A 23558-nucleotide genomic window follows, 5' to 3' on the forward strand; every position below is an offset into this window, starting at 1 on the left:
TCACTACAACGGGTGCGTTCAGGGAAAGTGCCGAGGCACCGTACATCAAACAACAATACTGGTAAGTGTATCGGGCCTTTAAATCTGTCACAATGTCATCCGTGGCTGTATACTCGCGAGTCTATGCCCGAGCAACATAAACAAATTTATGACATAAGAAAAAAAAACATTGCATTGTGTTTTATTGATTTTCCGTCGCCGAACTCTGGAATTCCAGCGGAATAGCCCAGTTTTCCCTTGTAATTTAATATTAACGCACAAGCTATCTAGTTATAAGAGAAAAGGTTTTCAGGAGCCGCCAATTGCTCTAATACGTCGTCCCTTTTACCTGTTTGCCGAGGCGTAACGCTGCCTGGTTGCAAACAGAATTTATTAACTCTACTTTTCTTGAAAAATATATTGTTGTAAGTGAAAATGAGCACTACAGCATTGCAGGAGTCTGCTGTTAAGGAGAGTTTGTTTCAATTTATTACTAAAAACGTCCCCTCGGCGGACTTAAACGTAATTGACGATATAGTGCTGTCTTATGTGATTTCTTTCGTGGAGGAATCTTCGCAGGATCCCTGCTTCGATGTTGAAGGTAAATACTTTGAAATGCTATATATTAATAGATACATAACTAAACTACGTTTTGGGATGGAAATTATGACAATAAACATCCTATTTTCGTCGCAATGAACTTCCTAATTTGCATTTGGTGTCCGTTTCTCGTGGCTTTACATTTTATTTATAAATTACTTTATAAACTGAGTAAATGCAGTTGTGGTAATGATGTATAATGTATTTACACTTTATTTTAATGGAGATCTAAAGAATTATATACAAACTTACACAAAATCAATAGGTATGAATTGAAGAAAACAAGTATAAATTAGTTGATTTCAGTTGTCTTCCTTTAAAATATATAATACTTTTATCTACAGCTGGATAGTAATCAGCTAAAATCAGAAAAAAACTGTAAATACAATTTACAAAAATCAATCAATATTGGGTGGAGTCAGTTGTAGCTAACTTGTTTATTTTGCTAACAGTAGGATAAATGTCCCAAAAATGTAATTCTTATTAAGTATTCCTTTAAAATATGAGTTCCATCAGACAAGAACCATATCAATAATGAATAATTATTGAATTAAAGTTTGACATTATTCAAAAATGTGTCACCCACATAGATATGCAAAAATGGATGGAGGTCACATTATAAGATGTAAGACAGAAAAGAGGAGCCAAAGAATTCGCATGTGGCACCCTACAGAAGGGTCAAAATTACAAGGCCCTCAATTAACATGATGGGAAGATGAATTTATACGTACAATGGGACCTCCGGACAAGGGTGGCAAGAGAGAGAAGATACTGGAAGGAGTTGGAGGAGGCCTTTGCCGACAGGCACACTGAACTAAGAGACTTCATATGACTATTCAAGACTAATCAATTAAGAATTCATTAAGAATTCTTTATTTAAGACAGTAAAGTAAATTTTATTTTTTCTACATTTCTTGCATATTTTATTCCTGTCTGTGTGCCATTTATTGGCAATTGGTTAGTATTCAAGACTAACTTACTATCAAAACAACAACAATCATGTTCAGAACAAAGGGCTATATAATAATAAAATTAAAAAAAAGTTTGACATTTGACCACATGTGTATCCAATACTGCTGCAATTTTTTAATTAGAAATAAATTTGTTTCCAAGTGACACATCACATCACATCACACATAGAAAGCATTAGTTCTATACTTAATTCATTCTCTATCATATTTCAAAGGACTAAAGTTTCAATTTATCACTAAGTCCAAGTAACTAGGATGAGCTTTAGGATTCACAAAATTTTTTGATGCTACAAATAATCTTTTTCAGTAATACATAGATGATGCTGTAAATATTTAGCTAAATGATATAATTTAGATATCAAAATGTATAATCCATAACTGAATAATCATCATATTGCCTGCATATCAACATTTTAGTGGCATTAGTGTGTAAAAATATACCATTTTGGAGATCAATTTTTATCAAGGGGTGTAGGAATCTGGTACAGAACAATCCAAGCTAGACCCTTGTGGATACCGTGGTTTGATTCTGCCAACCTCGCTAGAAAAGTGTTAGTCTCAACTTTCTGAGTCCGTTCCGACACATCCCTTCAAACAAGTTTCTTTGTATGATGGGTGTTAAACCGTCACCACTGTGTGTAGACTGTCAGAAGTCTGATGACTTGTCTCACGTGTTGTTGGACTGTGTCTGGAATTCGGACTTGAGAAAAATAATTTTTGGGAGATTCTATCAGACAAAGCAATCAGTGTATACCATTTTATTGATGTCCCCTTGAGTAGGGAACTACGAAAGCTAGCGTGTAATAGTTTATTATTCAGTCAGCATGAAATAAATAGTGATGGCTAAAGTGATCAAATATATTAGAACACTAGCGACCCGCTCTGGCGTTGCAGAGGTTAACAAATTATACACCTAAACCTTGTCTTGAGGAATCAAGGATCACTATTCTATTGGTAGGTGTCACCGCATGAAAATCCGTTCAATAGTTTTTGAGTTAATCGCGCATATACAAACATACACATAGACAGAGGCGGTGAGAGACTTTGTTTTACTTTTATGGATACAATATGTAATGGAAAAATAGATATCAATAATAAAAAATACATTACCCTTATCTGTCTTCCAGGGTTCATAGAGATGATGGCGGCGTACGTCCCGCAGTTCGCCAACATTGATGTGGAGCGCGTATGCTCCTGGGTTGTGGACCTGGAGGCCCTGCTCACGAGCGAGGAGAGCGACCCTCCGTCTAGCCATGGTCAGTTCTGTAGTAACCTCTAATCCAGGGTTCAATCAGATGATGATGTCCTTCCCGCAGTTCGACGACATTGATATGGAGTGCGTGTGCTCCTGGGCTGTGGACCTGGAGGCCCTGCTCACAAGCGAGGAGGGTGACCCTCCATCTAGCCAGGGTTAGTGCTATTTTACCTAGTTTTTTTATTTTACATTCATAATTTTAGCCACTTACAAACCTCTACTATACTGATATCTGGATAAAATTTAAAAAAACATATTCTGCAAGTAAGGCTCAGCCCTCAAGGGCTCCTTCACAAGTCAATACAACGTGAGTCAATTTCCCATAAACTTAACTTATTCAGAAATTGATATCCATATGATTTATAGACATGAATAAGTCATAATTTTCGTTGAGTATAACGCTAAATAGTTCTAATATTAAAGATCTATAATATTAAACACTACTTATAATCACAAAAGTTATAAAATGTATGACTATTATGGGAACCAATAGAGACTCCGATACAACATTTACAGTGACATGAAAATAGCACCATTTATTTTATAAACCCCTTTCTAACAAACACAAATGCCAAAATGACAGTTAAGGACAAACAATATCAAGGGCTTGTTATACTTAACAGATTATGGTTTATAAATATTGCATATTTAATTAAATGTTTTTTAACTATAAACGGTTGAAGATTGAATAACAGAAAGACCGACTTTAAAATACTCGTTAGACAGATAGATAGATAGAATACTCTTTATTGGCAAACCTCAGTAAAAATAATATAATATATAAAATTCAATAAAAATTATGGTTGTTGAAGCCCACGGCACCTAATCTTTTAACAATATTACGCAAAGTTCGAAATTATCCAGATAATTATAGCCTTTGATAATTATCCGATAAATATCAGATAATTATCCCAGGTATGGATTGTGCTATATTTATTTTCTTTGAATTATTTGATACTTAGTAAAAAAATATGATTGGGGCGTTTTTTGCTATGTACAAATAAAAACTGACGTAATATTGATTCATTTTTTTAATGAACACTTTAGTATTTAACATATTATATTTCGTAAAATTTTAAGTTATTATCAAATCGATAATTATCAGGCATAAAAATGACGATAGATATCACGATAATTATCAAGATAACTATCATTGATAATTATCCTTTCGAATATTACATCTATTAAACAGCTTAATTTAATTCTTGGTGCACCAACGACATTCAGTGTCCTTTTTAGTGCTTATTGCGCAATATGTTAACAGGCCTTTCGGAATATACGCCCTAAATGCTTCATAAACAGCTCGCCGCTATGTAATCTAGATTGGATTGAAGTCCTTGGGTCAAGGTTTCAACAACTTGTTGCAAGGTTTCAACAACTTGTTATACTACCTTGAAGGCGTGAATCCAGGGCTAGAGCTAGTATTGCGTCCTAAGGTTTCAACGACTTGTTATACTACCTTGAAGGCCTGAAGTCAGAGGGCCTACCGCGAACCACGTTCGACGTGTTGCCTCTCTGTCGCACTTGTATATTCATACGTAAGTGTGACAGGGAGGCAACACGTCGAACGTGGTTGCGGTAGGCCCTCTGGGCTAGAAGTATTGCGTCCTTGATTCTCGGGGAGAAAATGTGAGACCCTCGCTTATGTACCCTATGGCTGCATTTCCACCAGCAATGTGCGAGGATGCGTAACGAGGGATGTGTTTGTTAAGACCAATAGAAAATTGTGGCATTCCATTACAGAAGGGTCCTTGTGCTTCAAGTGCAATAAGGACGTTCCCATCTGAAATTCCAACAGAAATCTGATAGAAACGCCCTTATTGCAGATGAAGCATAAGGAAATGAGGGTCCTTCTCTGATGGCAAGCCACAATTGACGACTGGAGCTGCGCTGAGGATACGTAAATGAAGTTATTCCATTGGTTCCACACAAATTCCTTGCATATATGCATCCTTACATTTCTGGTGCAAACGCAGCCTAACCATGTCGTCATAAGCAAGTCTTGATCATTATTAGTCATAATTTTAATGCAGTTTAAACTGAAAATAAGTAGCGTTTAATAGCATTATGAAGGAAAACCGTCCAGAGATGGCCAGTTATACTCGGCCGTCAAGTCTGTTGGTTAGGACCGGACCAGTAAATGGCCTCTCGTGAAATGGCCGGTTCTCACTTACTTCCTCGTTGAACGGCCAGTGATGAGTATATATATGACTTGTACTTGTTACAGAGGAGTCGTCAAGCAGCAGCGACAAGCTGACGATGACTCTTCACACTCTGAGCGAAATGCTGCCCACGGCCACCAAGCCCAGCCGGTGAGATATTCAATAATTACAGTAGTTACAGTAGAATTATATTGTCACTTACTAATTTAATAAATATTGTTTTCAAATGTACATTTGCGATTTATTTATTGTTCGGAGAACCAGCAGCTATAAATTGCACAATAGTTATACAATTTTATTTACTTTAGTATATTGTTCGGTAACAATTCAAACATTTGCATCAAAAGTAGCATTTCATTCTTTGTCGTAGTCGGATAACCTTCGGTAGCTTAGCTTAGTTGTTTGAATCTTGTTCAGGCAGTATTTTTTTTTAATTTTTTAAAATTTAATTATACAGGTTGTAATTTTAATCACCAGCCATACTGTGCGTAGTGAATTGATAGGTTATACTAAACATTATGGGATCAATGCTGAATTGCGAAAAAAAAATTTGGCTGTTTCAAAAATTCAGCTGATGTGATGCTGCTGATTTCTATGGGACAGCCATTTTTTTTTCGCGATTTCGGCATAGGTCCCATAACAAAAGTTGTTCAGTATACCTATAAATTCAGTAAGCAGGGTATGGCTGTTGAAAAAAATAAAACTAGTATATTTAAGAAAATCTTGTCTCCTTCGATTAGTTGTTTCTGTTTGGAAACTAGAAATAACTCTGTCACAGCTCTCATTCGAACTCCGAGAGCTCCGAGGAGGCCGAACGTCAACGAAGCCTGCTGGAGGCCGAGGATCTGCCTATGCTCGCTGCCCAATGCGCCGTGCTGCATGAGATGTTCCCTAACACCTGCGCTATGGAGGTAAATTTAACAATATAACAGTCTTTCTGTAGCCGTGCGTCATTCAGGGTCTACCCTGCAAGATCTTAAGCGCTTGCACCCAAGACGATATGCAAAGCAGAGTTAAGGGATTATTAGATCCACTCGGCCTCTGGGCACTTGCCAACGGGGGCTGATAACGCTCCTAGTGGCTCCTGCAAGGGTCGTTTTCTGTTTCACGAATTATCAGCACATCGTCAACAATATTTTAAATGTCTAAAAAAAAATGTTGTAGTGCATAAATATCAAACATTGAACATTTTTGGCAATTCGAGACAAAGTATTTTTTACATGTCGATGTTTGATATTACGTGAACCAGAAAACGACCCAATATGTCGGATCCGACGTGTTCCCTGCGCTATGAAGCTCAGTCTAACAAAACAAGTCTATTTTATATTCAGTCTGCAGGGATAATTAATTAATTCTGATCTTCCCTGCAAGATCTAAATGGCTTGCATCGAAGACGCTACTCAGAGCAGTGGTGATAGTATTGGGACTCAGGACCCCGTGGTGTGGAATATTGTAAAAATGACTTCGAGATGGCGAGCTCTGAGGAAGCCGAACGTTCACAATGCCTGCTAGTAGCCAGGGACTTACCAGTGAGTGCGGGCTAGTGCGCCGCGGATTATGATTTTTTTTTCGTGCGTAGCAGCACGCTATATTTTCTTTTTAGGTAGCCGAATTCAGTACAAACATTTATTAAGAGGACATCTGAACCCCTTCTCAAATTTCAGAATTTTAGGTAATTTTTTCTCATTGCGCTGACGGGAGTGGCTCTTAAAATGAGTGCGATAAGGACAAGTACAGCTTAGGCGAAAACTCCTGCGTAAAAATCTCATAATTAGAGTTTTCGTTCTCGACATTTTCCTCCTCCAAAACTTAACCAATCGTAACGAATTTTTTTTTTAATACCACGACGGTGCCAAACTAGCGTACGGCCCGCCTGATGGTAAGGAGTCACTGCAGCCTATGGACGCCTGCAATTCCAGAGGTGCTACATGCGCGTTGCTGATCTTTAAAAAACTTGTACACTCCTTTTTTGAAAAACCCCATACTGTAGACCCTCGGGAAAACCTCGGAAGGGAGCTCATTCCACAGCCGGAGCGTCCGCGGGAGGAAATTCCTCTCGAACCGCACAGTGTGCGACCATAATGAACATCAGAACGAGAAAAAAATTATCTGTGTCCGACCGTTTTGGTTTTTGCGTTTATTTTCTGACTTAGCATGCTAGGCATTTGTTTACTGATGTTTACTGCTTTTTAAAGTAATCTAGTTCTTATGAATATCAAAACCGCAAAACGCACCGACAGACAGACAGAAGAATTATTCATCTAGGGTCAAAAAATTAAATTAAAAAAATTAAAATTCATTTATTTCAGACAATTGACAATCCATAATTTATAAAGTTAATTAATTAGAACTAAAATTAAATAACATTAACATACAATTATAATTATAATCCAGAGAGGAAAGTCGATAATCTTTGTATGGAAAAATTACCACAAAAGAAATCCCACTTCTTCTTCTTCCTCGCGTTGTCCCGGCATTTGCCACGGCTCATGGGAGCCTGGGGTCCGCTTGACAACTAATCCCAAGATTTGGCGTAGGCACTAGTTTTTACGAAAGCGACTGCCACCAGACCTTCCAACCCAGAGGATAAACTAGGCCTTGTTGGGATTAGTCCGGTTTCCTCACGATGTTTTCCTTCACCGAAAAGCGACTGGTAAATATCAAATGATATTTCGTACATAAGTTCCGAAAAACTCATTGGTACGAGCCGGGGTTTGAACCCGCGACCTCCGGATTGCGAGTCGCACGCTCTTACCGCTAGGCCACCAGCGCTTATACAAAAGAAATCCAACTATAACAGATAAAGCACTGCGTGTCCATCGCTTGCGGCGACGTGGAGCGCGCGGCGGCCACGCTGCTGCACCGCCGCGAGCAGGGCCAGGCGCTGTCGGCCGCCGCGCTGGCCCACGCCAGCAAGACGCCGCTCTGCGACGACTCGGAGCTCAAGAACCGTATCATTGCTCGGTGAGTCTCACTCCACATTTTGTTTATCACACTGAAAAAAATAGATAGCCGAACTGGTTTTGTAACTTTACTAAATAACTAAACTACGGTTATAAGAAAATAAACTTTGCATAAATTTACAAACTTATTTTGTAGTGTATACCCAGTACCTGAACACTGATAGCCAAACACGGTTTTGTAACATATGACACATAGTTCGCAAGTCCCAATTTTTGTGTAAACAGTAACCAAAATTTTGTTACAGTTATGCAAACATTTCTTTCAGTGCAGATAACTCTGCTACAAAACATCTCGTTTTCCCATTAGACAACCGCCACTTTTTGCTATTCAACAAATTTAACTCATATCAGTAAAAGAATGAGGATCAAAGTCAAATGGCGTTCTAAAAGTTTCAATTATGTGTCGAATGATGGCAGTAAATTTACGTGGCTACAAAGTTTTCTTTGACATTACACCTCTATTTCAAATTCTCTTCGCCTCCGCCTTACCTAGCTTAAAGTGGGATTTTTTTAGGATTACCTAGCCTTTCCAGCTTAACACTGACTGATATGCTCCCTCGAGCTCTGTGGGCTCAGCTTGTACAACCATCATTAAATTTCACTTATTTCGAGAGTTAGCATGAGTAATGTTATTTTAGCTATTCGTACGTGGACAAGAACTCTGACACGAAGGAGCACAAGCCGCTCGCGCCCAAGATGGAGCCGAAGAAGATGGTCCGCTACCGCGACAACAAGATCGTGTCGCTCAAGGGCGAGCGGTACACTGAGGTGAGGGTTCATCAATAATTTATTCGGACTTCGGGGGTATTCCTATGTACCCCCCTCCCCCACTGTACCCGACGGGGACAAATGGAAGTTCACTGTTCCATATACATTATAGTATATCTCTTAGAAGACGCTTAAAGCTATTGATTTTGTTTTGTATTTTGATAGATTGATTTAATTGTAAATTCTAACTTGAAAAAAAAAAAACAGGATACCATGTCAATGAAATTAATTGTCACATTTTGCTTAATGAGAGAACGAGACGCAATGCACATTGGACCAAGAAATTGGACAGGTGGAATACCACACTAAGATGAGTTTCATACCTAGTAGTTTTTATTACGACCACTGTAGGGTTAAAAATAGATGTAGTAGTTCTTTTTTTAGGTCTCTTCCAATTACTGTTTTTGCTTTTAGGAATTACGAGATTTTTTTACATTTTTCTTTGCATAGATCGCTAAATATGCATTAAACTATATCAGCAAACAAATTCCAGGTACCAAGGTCCGGTGTCGACGAGGAAAACTTGAAAAAGCCCAAAAAACAGCATTGCCCTTAACCATTAAAACCACATCAGTACCGGGCCTGCCCTGCCCCCGGCCCACGCGGCCCTAGCTTCCCCTTCATGTGTAGCGTTCATTACCTCCCCGTACTGATTTTGGTTTTGATGATTTTAGTGCTTAAGTTGATTATTACGCTCTCTCTTAACAGTATTATTTCAAATAGGTCTTTTATTAGTGAGTGTTGCGAATCGCGATGGGGTCTGACGCGCGGTCGGTTAAGATTTTTAAATGGTTTTAGTGTATAGTTTGTGTGTGCGGGTTGACGTCGAAATGTGGATCAATGTGGTCAATTATTGTAATTTTATGGAGACTAAAATACGTGACGTATTTTAGTACGTATTTCAATAAAATCTCGTATCGCCATTTTAAAAGATTATGATGCATATTTGCATCAAAATCGACATATTTTCACCTCTTGGGTCTTAAAGGTTGGATGGTATGGATCAGTGTTGGCCGAACGTTAATTAGAATTTGAAAATACTAAACATTAACCATTACAAATTGAACCGTAAACCGTAACGGACGGTTACAGTTTACGGTTCAATTTGTAATGGTTATTTTTTAGTATTTTCAATTCTAATTAACGTTCGGCCAACACTGGTATGGACATTTGGGATTAGGTGTCTGAGCGGACGTTAAGTTTCTTCAGATGATAGATGGAAAAGCATATATATGAAGACAATCCTAATTATAGCCTGACCAGTAATATATGATAATTGTCAAGAGGACGCTGTTATTCTCATGTATAGGGTGACAGTCCAGTTTAGTATGAAAAATTTAGTCCCAATGAAATTCCGCTAAATGGCGCGTGATTATATATTACTGGTCAGGCTTTAAATAAACTATTTCCCGCTTGAAATGTTTGACATTTTATACAAACGAAATTTATATGGGACCATCCTAGATTATTTATTATTTGAAATTCTACTTGGCCGCCCATGTAAATTAATTAAAAAAATCGACGTTTGTCCATTGATAGTCACATTATTGAGTAATAAATACTTAATAAAGAGAAAGTTTATGGTATTTATGGTATGTTTTAGAGGCTTTTATTATTTTTACACGGGTTTTTTTATTGTAAATGCATTAGAAACCAAGGCTCGGAAACCGATTTAATTTCCAAACCATTATTATGTAGTTGGCGCAAAACTTTTAGTTTCTGTTGGTTTCGTAAAACCGTTAATTTGAAACCGGTTTTTAGAAGAACATTTCCATAAAGTTCTTGTCAGGTTTAGAACAATAAAAACCGGTTTCATCCTATGTCGGTATCTTTGTTTACGCGGCACACCACCAGGCCGGCCGGCTGTCTCGTCGCTCGTCGAATAAACCGGTTTATTCAAGTTACAATAATGTTTTTGAAACGTTCGCGTTCTAATGAAAGTTCGGAGTAAAACCGAAATAAACCGGTATTTACCGCCGATTCCGAACTTTGTTAGAAACAATTCCTAATCATTTGTAAAGTTGATTTATGTCTCATTAATATAACCCATTTTTCCAACAGTAGACTCAAACGATCCCATTTCGATATTTACCCGCATATCAAACTAGTTTAATAGATATTCAATTGTTTTCTATTTAAAGAAATTTCTTAAAAAGAAATGAACTTAGGCGCTTTAAGAGTTGGCCAAAAATATGCTAGTCTGATTATCGGCCGCCTCTAGGTGGCCTGTGATGTTTTAGATTCGTTTTAAGCTGGGTTCTATTTTATATGTAATGAGGAGCAAATCTAGAGTTCAGTTTAAAAAAGAAACCTTAAATCGTCGCATGAAAAGTCAAAGTACTCTGTCAAAAATTCTGACTTTGATTTCTCCTTGACTTTTATGCCTACCTTGAAGTTGATCCCTTGTTGATATTTGATCCTCACAAAAAGTTGAAACATTTGAAACCATGATTAAAATTTCACTAAATTTCGAGATCGCTATTTGGGTCAAAATTATTTCCGTTGTCCTGTTTTGCCCCAAAAAAAAGTTGACGGAGTGTAGCTTTTTGTATGAGATGAAATTTATTTTTGAATTTTTCTCATGTAAATTATAACATACAGCTAGAAAGACATACAGCACTCGACTTTTATTTATTTATTTGATAGACGACACAAATACAAGCATGACAGAGTGGTCAGAAACAAGACAACGAAAAATTTTTGACCCATTTACTCTTCGTAGATTTTTATTAATTACTCGTTTCTTTATACGTTTTTGAATAAGGTAATATCTTGATTTGCTCTTCATTGTATATAAACACCAGCGTGATTTATTTATTTATATTAGAACTATAATGTTATGGGTGATGCGCGTATGACTTTAATATTTATTTTTTATTTATGTAGTTTCGTCAACTATTTATTTCATGAAATTACTAGCCCTCGGCTATTTTGGCATTTTTCATGTGTTTTCTGAGGTATTTTCAATGCTTTAGTAAAAACTATACGTCTAGAAACAGATTTTTTTATCTATGTATCTATTTGTATTTGTTTGTTATCTAACAATAATAGTAGGTCTTCGTTTACGGGCATATTCGAATAAGTTTTCTGATTTGGAAAAAATAGAAGAAAATTTTTTGGCCGTTTTTTTTGGACGACCTGTCCCATAGAAAAAAAATTGAAGGATGAAAATTTTTTTCTTCTGATTTTTCCTAATTAGAACGCGATACCAAATATATCCTTAAACGAATCCCAACTATTTTTATTACATCATGTATTATTATATCGATATGGCAATATTACGCGCATCACTAGTACCAACCAAACAGCGACCGGCGTCAGGCCGTCCCGTCGCGACAACGCTAGTCTATGGGAAGTGTTCATTCGGTTAGTTAGGGGAATGTATCGATATCGATAGTAGAATAATGTATGTACATCACTATGAGAGAATTCAGTATGATTGGTTGATTCGATTTAGTAGTAAAAGTATTTTTTTAGCTGGATTAAATTGACAAATGTATATTTATATAATTTAATATTTTAGATATAACAATAGGTTAAAACACTAAAACTACAGATAACTCTCATTATTAAAAATCTTAAATCATTGTATTTCACCTGAATTATATGTTGCATGAAAAAAACGTAAGTTTACTTCAGCTAAAAAATTGATATTATTTAAAGCTTTGTACCACGTTCAACCGCGGTAGTAATCTGCGTGCAGTCGAAAATGGAACTGTACCTTAACTGAATGTAGAATAGATTATTTTACCATAATCGGTATACTTTTTTAATCTTACCAAATGTTTTTTTTTACGTTTGTGTCTTTGTTATTCTTTATGTTGTAAATTACAACTTGTAACGGACTCATTGTACAGTCACCGTCAGATATAACGGGGCGGCCATAGTGCTCAAAAATATCTGAACAGGTTTGCTCTTTAACGTCTTGATATATGATTTGTTCCGATATTTGTGAACACCTTGGCCGCTTCGATATATTTAATTAGAACAATATGAAAAGTGACTCTTGTAATAATTGAAAATAAGTTTTAATATATTTCTTGATTTCCTTTTTTAGGTCTGTTAAAACTACTTTTAAAAGAAATAAAATTGCAGCAAAGCCGATTTTATGATAGTTAATTTTGTGCCCTATTAGCAATTTATATTAGAAAGATATTAGGGGATATTTAATAATGTGTCATGAAATTAAATTATTTTTATTACTTAAATCTTTTTAGATTACATTTAAACATAACTGCATATAGAAAAAATAACTTTCATTATAGTTAACTATATAGTAGATCTTATACTATTAAACTTTTGAAAGTGGTTTTAATATCGCTTAAACGCCTGCAATTATTTTCACATTTCGTTATATCGATACATTCCCAGTTCGACAAGTAAGAACTATAAATAATACTAGCACATAGAAAATTAAATAAAAAACATAAAGAGTCACTCGAACCTAGCCGCCGCCATAACAGACGAAGTTACACTCATTTTGAAATGACATCCTAATATAAAATGAATTTTGTCATCAAATATCGAATATGTAATTTTTTTACAAACAATAAAATTATAAAATACAATTACAAATATGGAATCAATGAAATATTAATAGATACTTTATTAGAGATGTATACAGTCTCTAAATGTCATATTACACAAAAAAAACTATGATAAAAAAATACAAACAATAAATACTAAAATTCTTTAGGGATGTAAGTGTCTAGTGTCAGAGATAAAATATAATTAAAAAAAAACGATCAATAAATTATCCTTAGAGATGTATAGGGTCTCCAAGACTTGAATTCTTAAATAATTAAAAGACAAGAAATTAAATCAGATAAACAGACAAGAACCGAATGAAGTGTCTCACGTTAAACGCCACTCAAAAGTAAAGTTACATACTTATAACATAACATGTTGCCCGTGTAAGCTTAAACAGGTAAAATATTCATGCCATGTTTCATTTAATTTAAGCATATCGTTTTAAAATGAGAGCGTAACTTTGATTGTGGGTGAATCAACTTTTAGAACACTGATTTCGTTTCCCTAGAGTCCCTAGCAAAGAAAAATCGATTTCTCTCAGAAAAAAGTTTGCTCCCATACAAAAATCAGGTACACACCATATTTGTATGAAGCAAAAATTGTCTGCTGGATTACCGTACAAAATGTAACTGCTATCTGATAAAGTTCTTAATTTAAATGTCTTAATTATATACTTATGGATCTAATAATGCTCGTATAAACAAAAAAGTAAAAAAAAAAACATGATTTTTGAAACTCCATTTTTCTTTGAGGGAGTCTAGGGACAAGAAATAAGTGTTTTGAAAGTTGATCCACACTTTGGAAGCGGATTTTTGTGGCGGGTTTCTGTGAATACTTTATTAAAATCCTTCTATTCGTCTAGTATTATTTATTTCAAGCTACAACTTTACTCATAACATTACATAAGTTTTGAGTAACGTAAGTTCTTACGATAGAGTTAAGAGTATTAGATCTGTCTTAAGACCTGTGATTTTTGAATTGTTAACGATATTTATATGATTAATTCCTAAAATGTGATTCCTAAGATTACTGCGCTGTCTTAAGCATCTGTGAAATGTATTTTTATTTATTTATAGGCTACTGAAAGTATCTTATAGTTATAATATTTTATCCGAAAGCTTATTATGATGTATGTGTGTCTCTCGAGTGTGACATTCAGAATTCGTCTAGTAAACTATTCGTTAGGTTTCGATGTATTTTTCTGACATTTTGCATTGTTTTTTTGGATGTTGATACAATCATCAGTTATAAATATGAGCCATATGAACAGCTGGGTCAAAATTCTTTTGGTTGTTTTGTTTTTATCCCCAAAAAATGTGAGAGAATATAGCTTTTTTTATAAGATGAAATTTAGTTTTTAATTTTTCACTAGGTAAATGTTAAAACAGCTAAAAGACATGTAATAGGACTTGTATTTATTTATTTGATAAAATACAGAAATACAAGCGTGACAGAGTGGTACAAAACAAGACAACGAGTAGAATTTCAAGCCAGCTTTTAAATGTGAATGATTTTTAAATATGTACTGTCATACTTTTCAATTAAATGCAATCTTTTCTTTGATATAAATAAATTTAAATTATTTTGCGCTGGGCGCCCATAGCAATTTTATCAAAACGATACGACTATAGATATGTTTGATGTATTCATGAACAAATTAATGTATTAATAAAAAAAATATTTTTTTATAGCCGTACATTCTTGTCAATATTGGTACGTAATGGTAATGTCTTAAAAGTCTTAAAACAGCCAGCAAATGATTATTATTATAATTAATATTTCTCAGAACTGTCATTATTTTAGACAAGTTTTAATTTTTAAGAATACATTATTTATCGGACGATCTGAATTTAGTGTTAAGTCACTTATTTTATAGGTTATTTTATTTTTGACTGCAATTATATTTTTAGATAATAGGTTAAGTTTTATCTTAATTCACAGATGCTGTGGGATGCTGCCATTTTATATTTATTTTTATATTTATGACACTGATTTGTTCTTATTAAGATACAATTTTTGAAGCCAATATATTTATGACACTGATTTGCCAATAATTAAGATACAATTTTTATATATGCAGTCATGTTGGCACAAATGGCTGTCAAATGTCAATTGAAAATTTTAAACTACCATCTCTTTCTAACCGTTAAGATGTGAGAGAAAAGCAATAGGAAGGCCATTTTATTTGAAGTATGAATACACTTAAAACAAAAAACATACATTTTTCGTTCCTTCCATTCCGATGCCGTCATACAAAATTTATATAAAATATTAACAAAATGGGAATAAAAATCTTGGGACACTTTTTCCTGTTAGGATTGACAGACAATATGTATTATAATATAATATATTTATATGTATATTGTGTAATTTGTATGTATGGATTGACAGCATTAAATATAGTCTGTCGAGCCATTTCCGTCAGTAGAAAAAAACGGTAAATAGAATTGTCTCGATGAAAAAACCCCATTGTGTGACAATGTTGCATGTGGAAAAAAGTAGTCAGCGATAAAAGCTTGTACCAAAAATTTATTTTTTACCAAAAACTTATTCTACTGACAAAGTTGATTAACAGACTTTAAAATGGCCCAGATACCTAAAGACAGATCTCTTATGTTTTTAATTCAAAGATTGTATCGTATAGACAACATTCGAGTTTTTATATATTTTTTGCAATTATTTTGGCAGCATCCCAAAAGGCAGCGGAGAGTGGCAGCATTTATTTTATACTGTTATTATTGTTTAGTTTAGGTAGGAATAAATATACGTGAAACTGGGCGCATTGTCATATCTCCGTTTTCGATGTGAAATGTATAATTATACATTACCCCTCTTACGCTTGGTTTTATTTCTGCTAACCTAACTTAATAATAATAATTATTATTAGTACCTAGACTTGGCTCACGAGATAACCGCCATGTGGGATGTTGATTCGACGATCATTGTCCCGATAGTCGTTTCAGCGAACGGTCTCATAGCGAAGAGTCTTGAACAACACCTTGAGAGACTCTCGCTAGGTGGTTGGATCAAGGGTCAGATGCAGAAGGTGATCTTGGACACGGCGCGGATAGTCCGCCGGTTCCTCTCTCTGCGGCCCTGACCACCGGCAGCTTGGGCCCTGCCCCGCTGCTGGCGGCACCCTAGGTTAGGTTTTTTATAATGTGTTTATATGTATTTTGTATTGTTTTGTAAGTGTTTTTATATTTTACTTTTATATTCATATTATAAATGACCTAGCCTAAGACCAAAAATAAATAAAGGGAATAATAATTATATACGTCCCACTGCTGGGCGCAGGCCTCCTCTCATGTGGGCTCTCCAGAGGGCTCGGGCTATAGTCCCCACGCTAGCCTAACCTAACTTACTGAAATTATATTAAACTTGGCATGAACATTCAAGTAACATACAGGGTGAAATTTTATTCACCAGACATATTCTTCATAGTGAAATGTAGGTCAAACTGAACGACTTTTATTACAGGACCGATGCCAAAATCGTGATAGATTGCCTACTTTTTCTACTTACACAGTTGGCGTGCTAGAGTATTTTTCTTGTTTTTTCACTTTTGTAATAAATTGTAATCGGAATGGATATTTTATTATTACTGTATGCCATTAATGCATTTATAAATAAATAAAGAAGTTTATATGAATGTTAAATGGTTTTTAAACTCAGCATGTAGGGCATTTACATATATGGAAGGTAGAGAAGGAATACAATCTCTATGTACAAAAAAGAGTCCGTCAAAAAACCTTAAATAGGTGGCGCTACAATACCTAAAAAAAATCATAGCTTCATTCCGTCAACAACGTCTATGTTCTTAGCTACTTTAGCTACTCTGGAGAGATTTGGAATTATTATTTATAGCTGACAGCTGGACACTTTTGCTACAGCTCTGCCAATGGATGGCCTATGGAAGGTGAAATGACATATAATTCTAATGTAAGGTTGCCACAAATGAAAGCCTCAATTTTATTCTTCAAAATAAAATGTTATATACTTCTATACCTAAGTCTAAGAAGGATATCAGGACAGTAATAAACTAATAGCCATTTTCTCAATTTGATTTATTTCAATTAAAATTTCAAAATATAACGAACAATCATACTCTCAACTTTTATTCATAAAATGACAAAATAAACACAACGCCGAATTCACAACTACATGGTTTTTATATTATAATTGCAAGAGTTTTTTTAGCAATAATTATTACATTCCAATTGCCTATAAAGCAACATAAACTTGATTTATATATTATTAAATATAAATTTATTATATTTTATTATTTACAAGTTCAGCAACTAGCCAAAGTTCGGGGAACAAAATGTTCAAAATGCTATAATTAAATACATATTTATATATTAACATTAGCATTAAGATAAAAATTGTCACTAACACATAATGATCCAAGTTGGTCGTGAATAAATAATTATTATTATATAAAATGATCTGCAAAAGCTCTACACCAATAAAAAAAAATTAAAACAACTTTCCATTTGGTTACTTCTGATAACTTTTTTTTTAATTGAACTATTTATTTCAGGTGTTACACCCATATATGTAAGATTGGTTACATTTTCCTTTACCTCAGCACAAGCACCGACAACTGTGTTGAAATACGATTAACAGAAAATACCTATCCTTATATTATGTTGCTTTTCTGATAGGCACAGACAAATAATTTAATATCCTACCCATTTCGTACCTTGTCACAGTGACAATAGTATGAGGTCTCTAGCGACTTTCATGTTGTTTGTCACTGTGACAACTTACGAAAAGGGTCACACAAATTAAATTCTTTGATATAATATAAGTACTAGGTACAGTCGAGTTCATAAATATGTATACATTTTTCACCTTATTGCAATGGATTAACGTGTAGAAATGTATATTTATTTAATCGTATGGCATTATATATACATTGACGGCAATCAGAGTGTAGCCTTGAGGTTGCTAAGCCAGGCAACCAAGTCAGGTGTCACGGTGTTCAGGTCCTCAGCAGGCCCAGGATATGAGTGGAGTGGGCAGCGCTAGAAAATATGTTCGATGGTCTGCTCTTCCTCTCCGCATTCGCAAAGTGGGGAAGCAATGTATACATATTTATGAACTCAACTGTACGTCTTGTATGATTGTATACGGTGTGGTGTTTCGGTGGTTCCGGGGCAACCTGCCGAAGCCTACGCCGAGTCAGACGATGCTACGGAGCCACGCTGTTACGTCGTCGCCTAAATCCAATGTTTAAATTGTATTTTGTTTTCATTTATGTTTTCCCGTATCCTTGTATTTTTATATGTTTTGTAGTTCGTATTGCCTTGGTGTAGTAATACTGTAATGCTGTGTAACTAATTTGAATAATAAATTAAAAATAAACGAAAGTCTTACGAAAATGACTAAAATATTTTAGTAAACGAAATTTGTGTCAAATAACACAATTTTTTGTCCAAAATGTCTTAATTCTAATCACATTTAATGTTGTTATTTTTATTTTTATAAAATATTACGTTTACTTTTCTTGTTGGCTTACGGAATGCAATAACCACTGCTATCAAATTTCTTGCAGATTTTTTATAATGTAGGTATTTTTCAGAGGAATCACATCGTGGAACGCTTGGCGTTAGCAAGTAGCTTATGGTGTCCATTTTTTTACTTTTTATTTTGAATACCACGTCTGTGGCAAACAAGCACATGGCCCTGTCACTGGTCACTGTTTCCATGGACGCTGGAAATCCAGGGTGTCACATGCGGGTTAAACAAGTAAGCAATAAAAAAATTTAATACCACGTCAGTGGCCGCCACGCCGCTTGATAGCAGTCACCGTAGCCTGCAACACCAGAGATATTATATGCGCGTTGCCGACCCTTAAAAACCTATGGACGTTTACAAATACAATTTTTGTCACATGAGCGTTGTTGCTTCTAAAAAAAATTAAACAATTCGGATTCCCGCAGCGGGAGGGGAAAAAATGGCTACGTCTGCCGGCCTCGCCATTTTGCAAATTTTGTTTAGGGTTCCGTACCAAAAAGGTACAAAGGAACCCTTATGGTGTGACTCTGTCCGTCCGTGTCTGTCTGTCACCTGCCGGCCTCGCCATTTTGCAAATTTTGTTTAGGGTTCCGTACCAAAAAGGTACAAAAGGAACCCTTATGGTGTGACTGTCCGTCCGTCTGTCTGTCTGTCACATCGCTAAATATCTCGAGAACCACTTAAGCTATCGATTTTAAATTTTAAATAGTTATGAACAAGGCTAACGCAGACACATTGAAAATATTACTTTTAATTTTATTTTTAATAAGTATGGGTCCAATATGAAGAGGGGGCAAAATTCCAGTCTAGTGACTAGGTAATGTGGTGTATCATTTGGAAGAGCTCAAATTGACCATTCCTAAACAATTTTTCTTTAATGGACACCATAAGACTCTTTCTTGGTATAATCTATAGCCTATACTAATACACAGTTATATCAAAAAATAAAACAGTTAAGTACCTATAGGTAAATAGATAAGTATTTTTAGGTACATCGAAAACATTATACCAATGTTAAATATTTGCTTGTATTTGTTTTTTGTCTATAAGTACAGGTTGTTTAAGTCACCTGCCATAATTTACGGGGTGAATATACAGGTCATACTGAGCAACTTTTACTATGGTGCCAACCACGAAATCGCGAAATAGGAATTTTAAAGAAATTTCGAACATGTCTCCATGAATTTTCGGATAATTAATGTTTACCAGCACTTATTTTACATTGGTATCAGTATCAATAGATTAGTGACCATCGCACGAACTGAGCTAATCATCGTGATACATCCCAGCCTATCGAGTCACTGTGAAATGCTTGAAAAACCATGGAACGTTCGCTCTTTTTTGACTGCCTATTTTGCCTACTAGACTACATCGTGGGCCAATTAAACCCGACAAATAAAGGTGTATTCTTGACCGCATTTAGAGACTAAAATCTCATACGAATATTTCCTGAAATCGATCTTGTTTTAGAGATAATGCCAATTTTTGTAAAAACTTGTTTCTGTTATAACAGCGAAAAACGCCTTTTTGAGACTCCCTCTGGTCGCATAACAACTGTTGTCATATTTTTAATTGTCATAATATGCATACAATTGGGAGTCATAAAAATATTTAGTCATAAATTCTTAAGCATAACTGGGTTTTTGTCATGAATGAGTTATGTCATAATTATTATAGTCATAAATTTAATTCTCATAATATTTTAGGTTAGGTTCGTTAGGTATGCACAAAAAATATGTGGCAAATATGTCATCAAATATTATGGCTACAAATGCACACAATACAATATGACTTTTCATTTGTATGCGCAATGATGATTATGATTATGACATAAGTTGTTATGCGTATCAAAGATATGACTTAAACTTTTATGCAACCCAATATGGACCCCGCCTTTTTAGCTGTGGCGCTGCCACTATGTGACTTGGTTTAGACATACCTACTAACAGACGTAAAGTTTAGAATGAAACTCGCAATTTTAACCCGTAAATAAAATAAAAACTTTCCTTATTCTTTGTAATGTTTTTTTTTGACCAAGGTGTAAAAATAAATAACGTGTCTTGTGCAGAAAACGCAAAAATATTTTTTGTTTGCAAAAAAAATGTTTATGGCGAATTTGCCCAAAACTCATATAATATTTTTTGCTCCTTATGACCTCGGGAATGCGTGGTTAAAATTTGTCGGGATTAATTGGCCCACGGTGAATATGTTACATCAAAAGTCACAAAAAGCAGACTAAATTTGTATCAAAATGAGCCCTATTTAGTCTTTAGCTGCCCAAAGTTACTCGTTTTTTTTTTCAATTTCAGTAAAAAGATATTTCACACCTGGAAACCAAAACCAATTTTTCATATTTTTGTATTTTACGAGGAATGTCATTAGATCAGTCCGTGATCGATCAGTGGGCGAAGATAAGTTTTATATATAGAAAGTGAGTACTATCTAATACGGGTGCACTTATCAATAGTTGCTTAGCATTATGAGCCTTATCACCAAATAGTTAAACCTCATAATGGCATGATCCTGTTGCTACCCAAGGCATATTATAAAACTAAAAACTGCAATTTTACCGCCAAAGTTTGCATCATTACGCAAAAATTGTAGATGGCTTAATGGTGTTACCAGATACTTAAAAAAAAAAACAATTTTTAGTTCTACAATTCGCCTCTCTGTTTTTAATATATATTTCATTTATGACTTCTACACTTTCTTTTTTTTCTAATTTTCGTGAATGCTTAAAGTACTTTAGAAATTTAACAGTTTTGAGCAAGCTAAGTTTTCAAATAATATTTTCAACATATCGATATTTACAACAATAGTGTAGTTGATATCTGTATATGTTATTTTCTAACAAATTAATAATATCATCGGTTCTGTGTAACAATTTTAGGTGGTAAGAACCATCTGACTTCTTTTTAAAATGCAAAGAAATATTTCGTATAATATCCCTATGATGGGACTGGCACCAGTAATGGGATGGTGTAGACAAATCCTGTAAAACAAGTATTTACAATCAGTTTTTTAACGCTAGCAATATTTTACCATAAACGAGAACCACAGAGCTGCTTAAGTTTAATTTTTCATTGATATTTGTTAGTTTGAAAATTAATGGCGCCATACATCCCATGACTAATATAATATAATAAAATCGCAGCAGCTTTCATTAAATACATAGAAAACATAAAGGACGAATATTATGACATTCAAATTTTAACGAGTATAGAGGTAGAAATTTTACAGGTGTCGGTGAAATATCAAAAATAGGGTAGACCGGGGACAATAGAAACACGTCATGATTGAAACAAGTCAAATTTCTCGAAAACTATAATACCTACGCGTCTGACGTAACACTCGGAACACGCGGTCGGCCATGTTTGAATCCTTGGCCAGTAGCGCTCGAGCGCCGGTGCGAGACGGGAGTGTCCACGAGCCAAACCAGTTTTTCGCGGTAAAAAGTAAGTATTTGTGCTCTCGTATATTTTCTTATAACTTCTTTTACTCTTGTATTTTGACTAATCAAATTATTTAGTTATAAAAGTTAGGAATAAACGAATGTTTTTAATGGTCGTTGATCAGCGTTCGAGTCTTTTTTATACATAATATTTGACCTTGAAGTGAAAAACGTGGTGTGGGGACGATAGAAACAACTTGCTTGTGGACGATTGAAACGTTTCAATCGTCCTCGTGTTTTAATCGTCCCCAAAAGTAACCGACTTCAAAATATAAGGTTCTGTATTCGATGCACATGTTTATTCTATTAATGTTGACATTTATTTGAAGATATACGAAGATACACGAAGTTTTTTTTAAATCTGCAGTTTTTTTATTCGAGATAATGTAAACATTTGTTTTTAACCGACTTCATAAAAAAGGAGGTTCTCAGTTTGACCCGTATGTTTGTATGTATGTTTGTCCACGATTATCTCGCGTTCATCTTAACCGATTTTGATGCGGTTTTCAGAAAAGTTTTTGTCATATTCTGGAGATTTTTTTTGTGTATAGACCAATTGATTATTAACAGGTTTAAAAAAAGAAGGATCTCTGTTTGACCCGTATGTTTGTAGGTATACAATTTAGTGAAAAAAAAAATTTGTGATTGTGACGATAAGCTGATGATAAAAGCAAAAGATTAAATTTTTTAACTAAAAAAAGAATGAAACTTAGATAAAATCAAAAATAAATGAACGGGTCCATGTAGATACAGATTACATTTGAATCACCTTTTAAAGTCGGTGACAAACCTTACGTAATTTTTTTTTATCCAACAAGCTCCGCGATCTAAATTAAACTAAAATATTGCAAATAATGCTAATTAAAAATATAATACTATACTACTACATCCTATTTCTGTACAATACATTTATTTAACTGTTTTTTTTAGATGCCCCGAAAACGGAAGCATGTTACGGAGAGAACCTCAAAAAGCATGTTTGCCATTTTAGCAACAACCGACTGCTGCCAACCGGCTGATTAAACAGGTCGGCCACTGCTAAAATTTATATCAGAGAGAGTTAAGGATTTTTTTTTGATAGGCATATCGCCATGTTTTTGTTTACGTAATAAAACAATTTATACTGATTATTTTATTGCGTCTATTATTTCATTTTACATCCCGATGTCTGCAACACTCGTTGTCACAGAGTGTGTGGGAATGGTTATGATTGAAACATTGTTATAGTTGAAACAAGCACTTTTGTATGAAACATAATTATGCTTGTTTTCTGCGATTCTATATCGTTATATCTTATAATTGCATTGAAACTACTTTGGTTAAGGTAAATTTAAAAGGTAGCAGCGACAAAGACAA

The 23558-nt window shown here is 34.7% G+C and overlaps 1 protein-coding gene across 1 annotated transcript; it reads left to right on the forward strand.

Moving 5' to 3' along the window:
* The first annotated feature begins 25 nt into the window (after positions 1–25).
* On the forward strand, positions 26–13226 carry LOC133533110 (CUE domain-containing protein 2). The gene is made up of 7 exons (XM_061872065.1): positions 26–580; positions 2678–2806; positions 5033–5117; positions 5746–5878; positions 7768–7931; positions 8569–8698; positions 9192–13226. The coding sequence occupies exons 1-7, from the start codon at positions 415–417 to the stop codon at positions 9252–9254; spliced, it is 870 nt and encodes a 289-aa protein (XP_061728049.1). The 5' UTR covers positions 26–414; the 3' UTR covers positions 9255–13226.
* The last annotated feature ends 10332 nt before the right edge of the window (positions 13227–23558 follow it).

The sequence above is a fragment of the Cydia pomonella genome, chromosome 28 (assembly GCF_033807575.1).
Source record: "Cydia pomonella isolate Wapato2018A chromosome 28, ilCydPomo1, whole genome shotgun sequence".
Classification (NCBI taxonomy): Eukaryota; Metazoa; Arthropoda; class Insecta; order Lepidoptera; family Tortricidae; genus Cydia; species Cydia pomonella.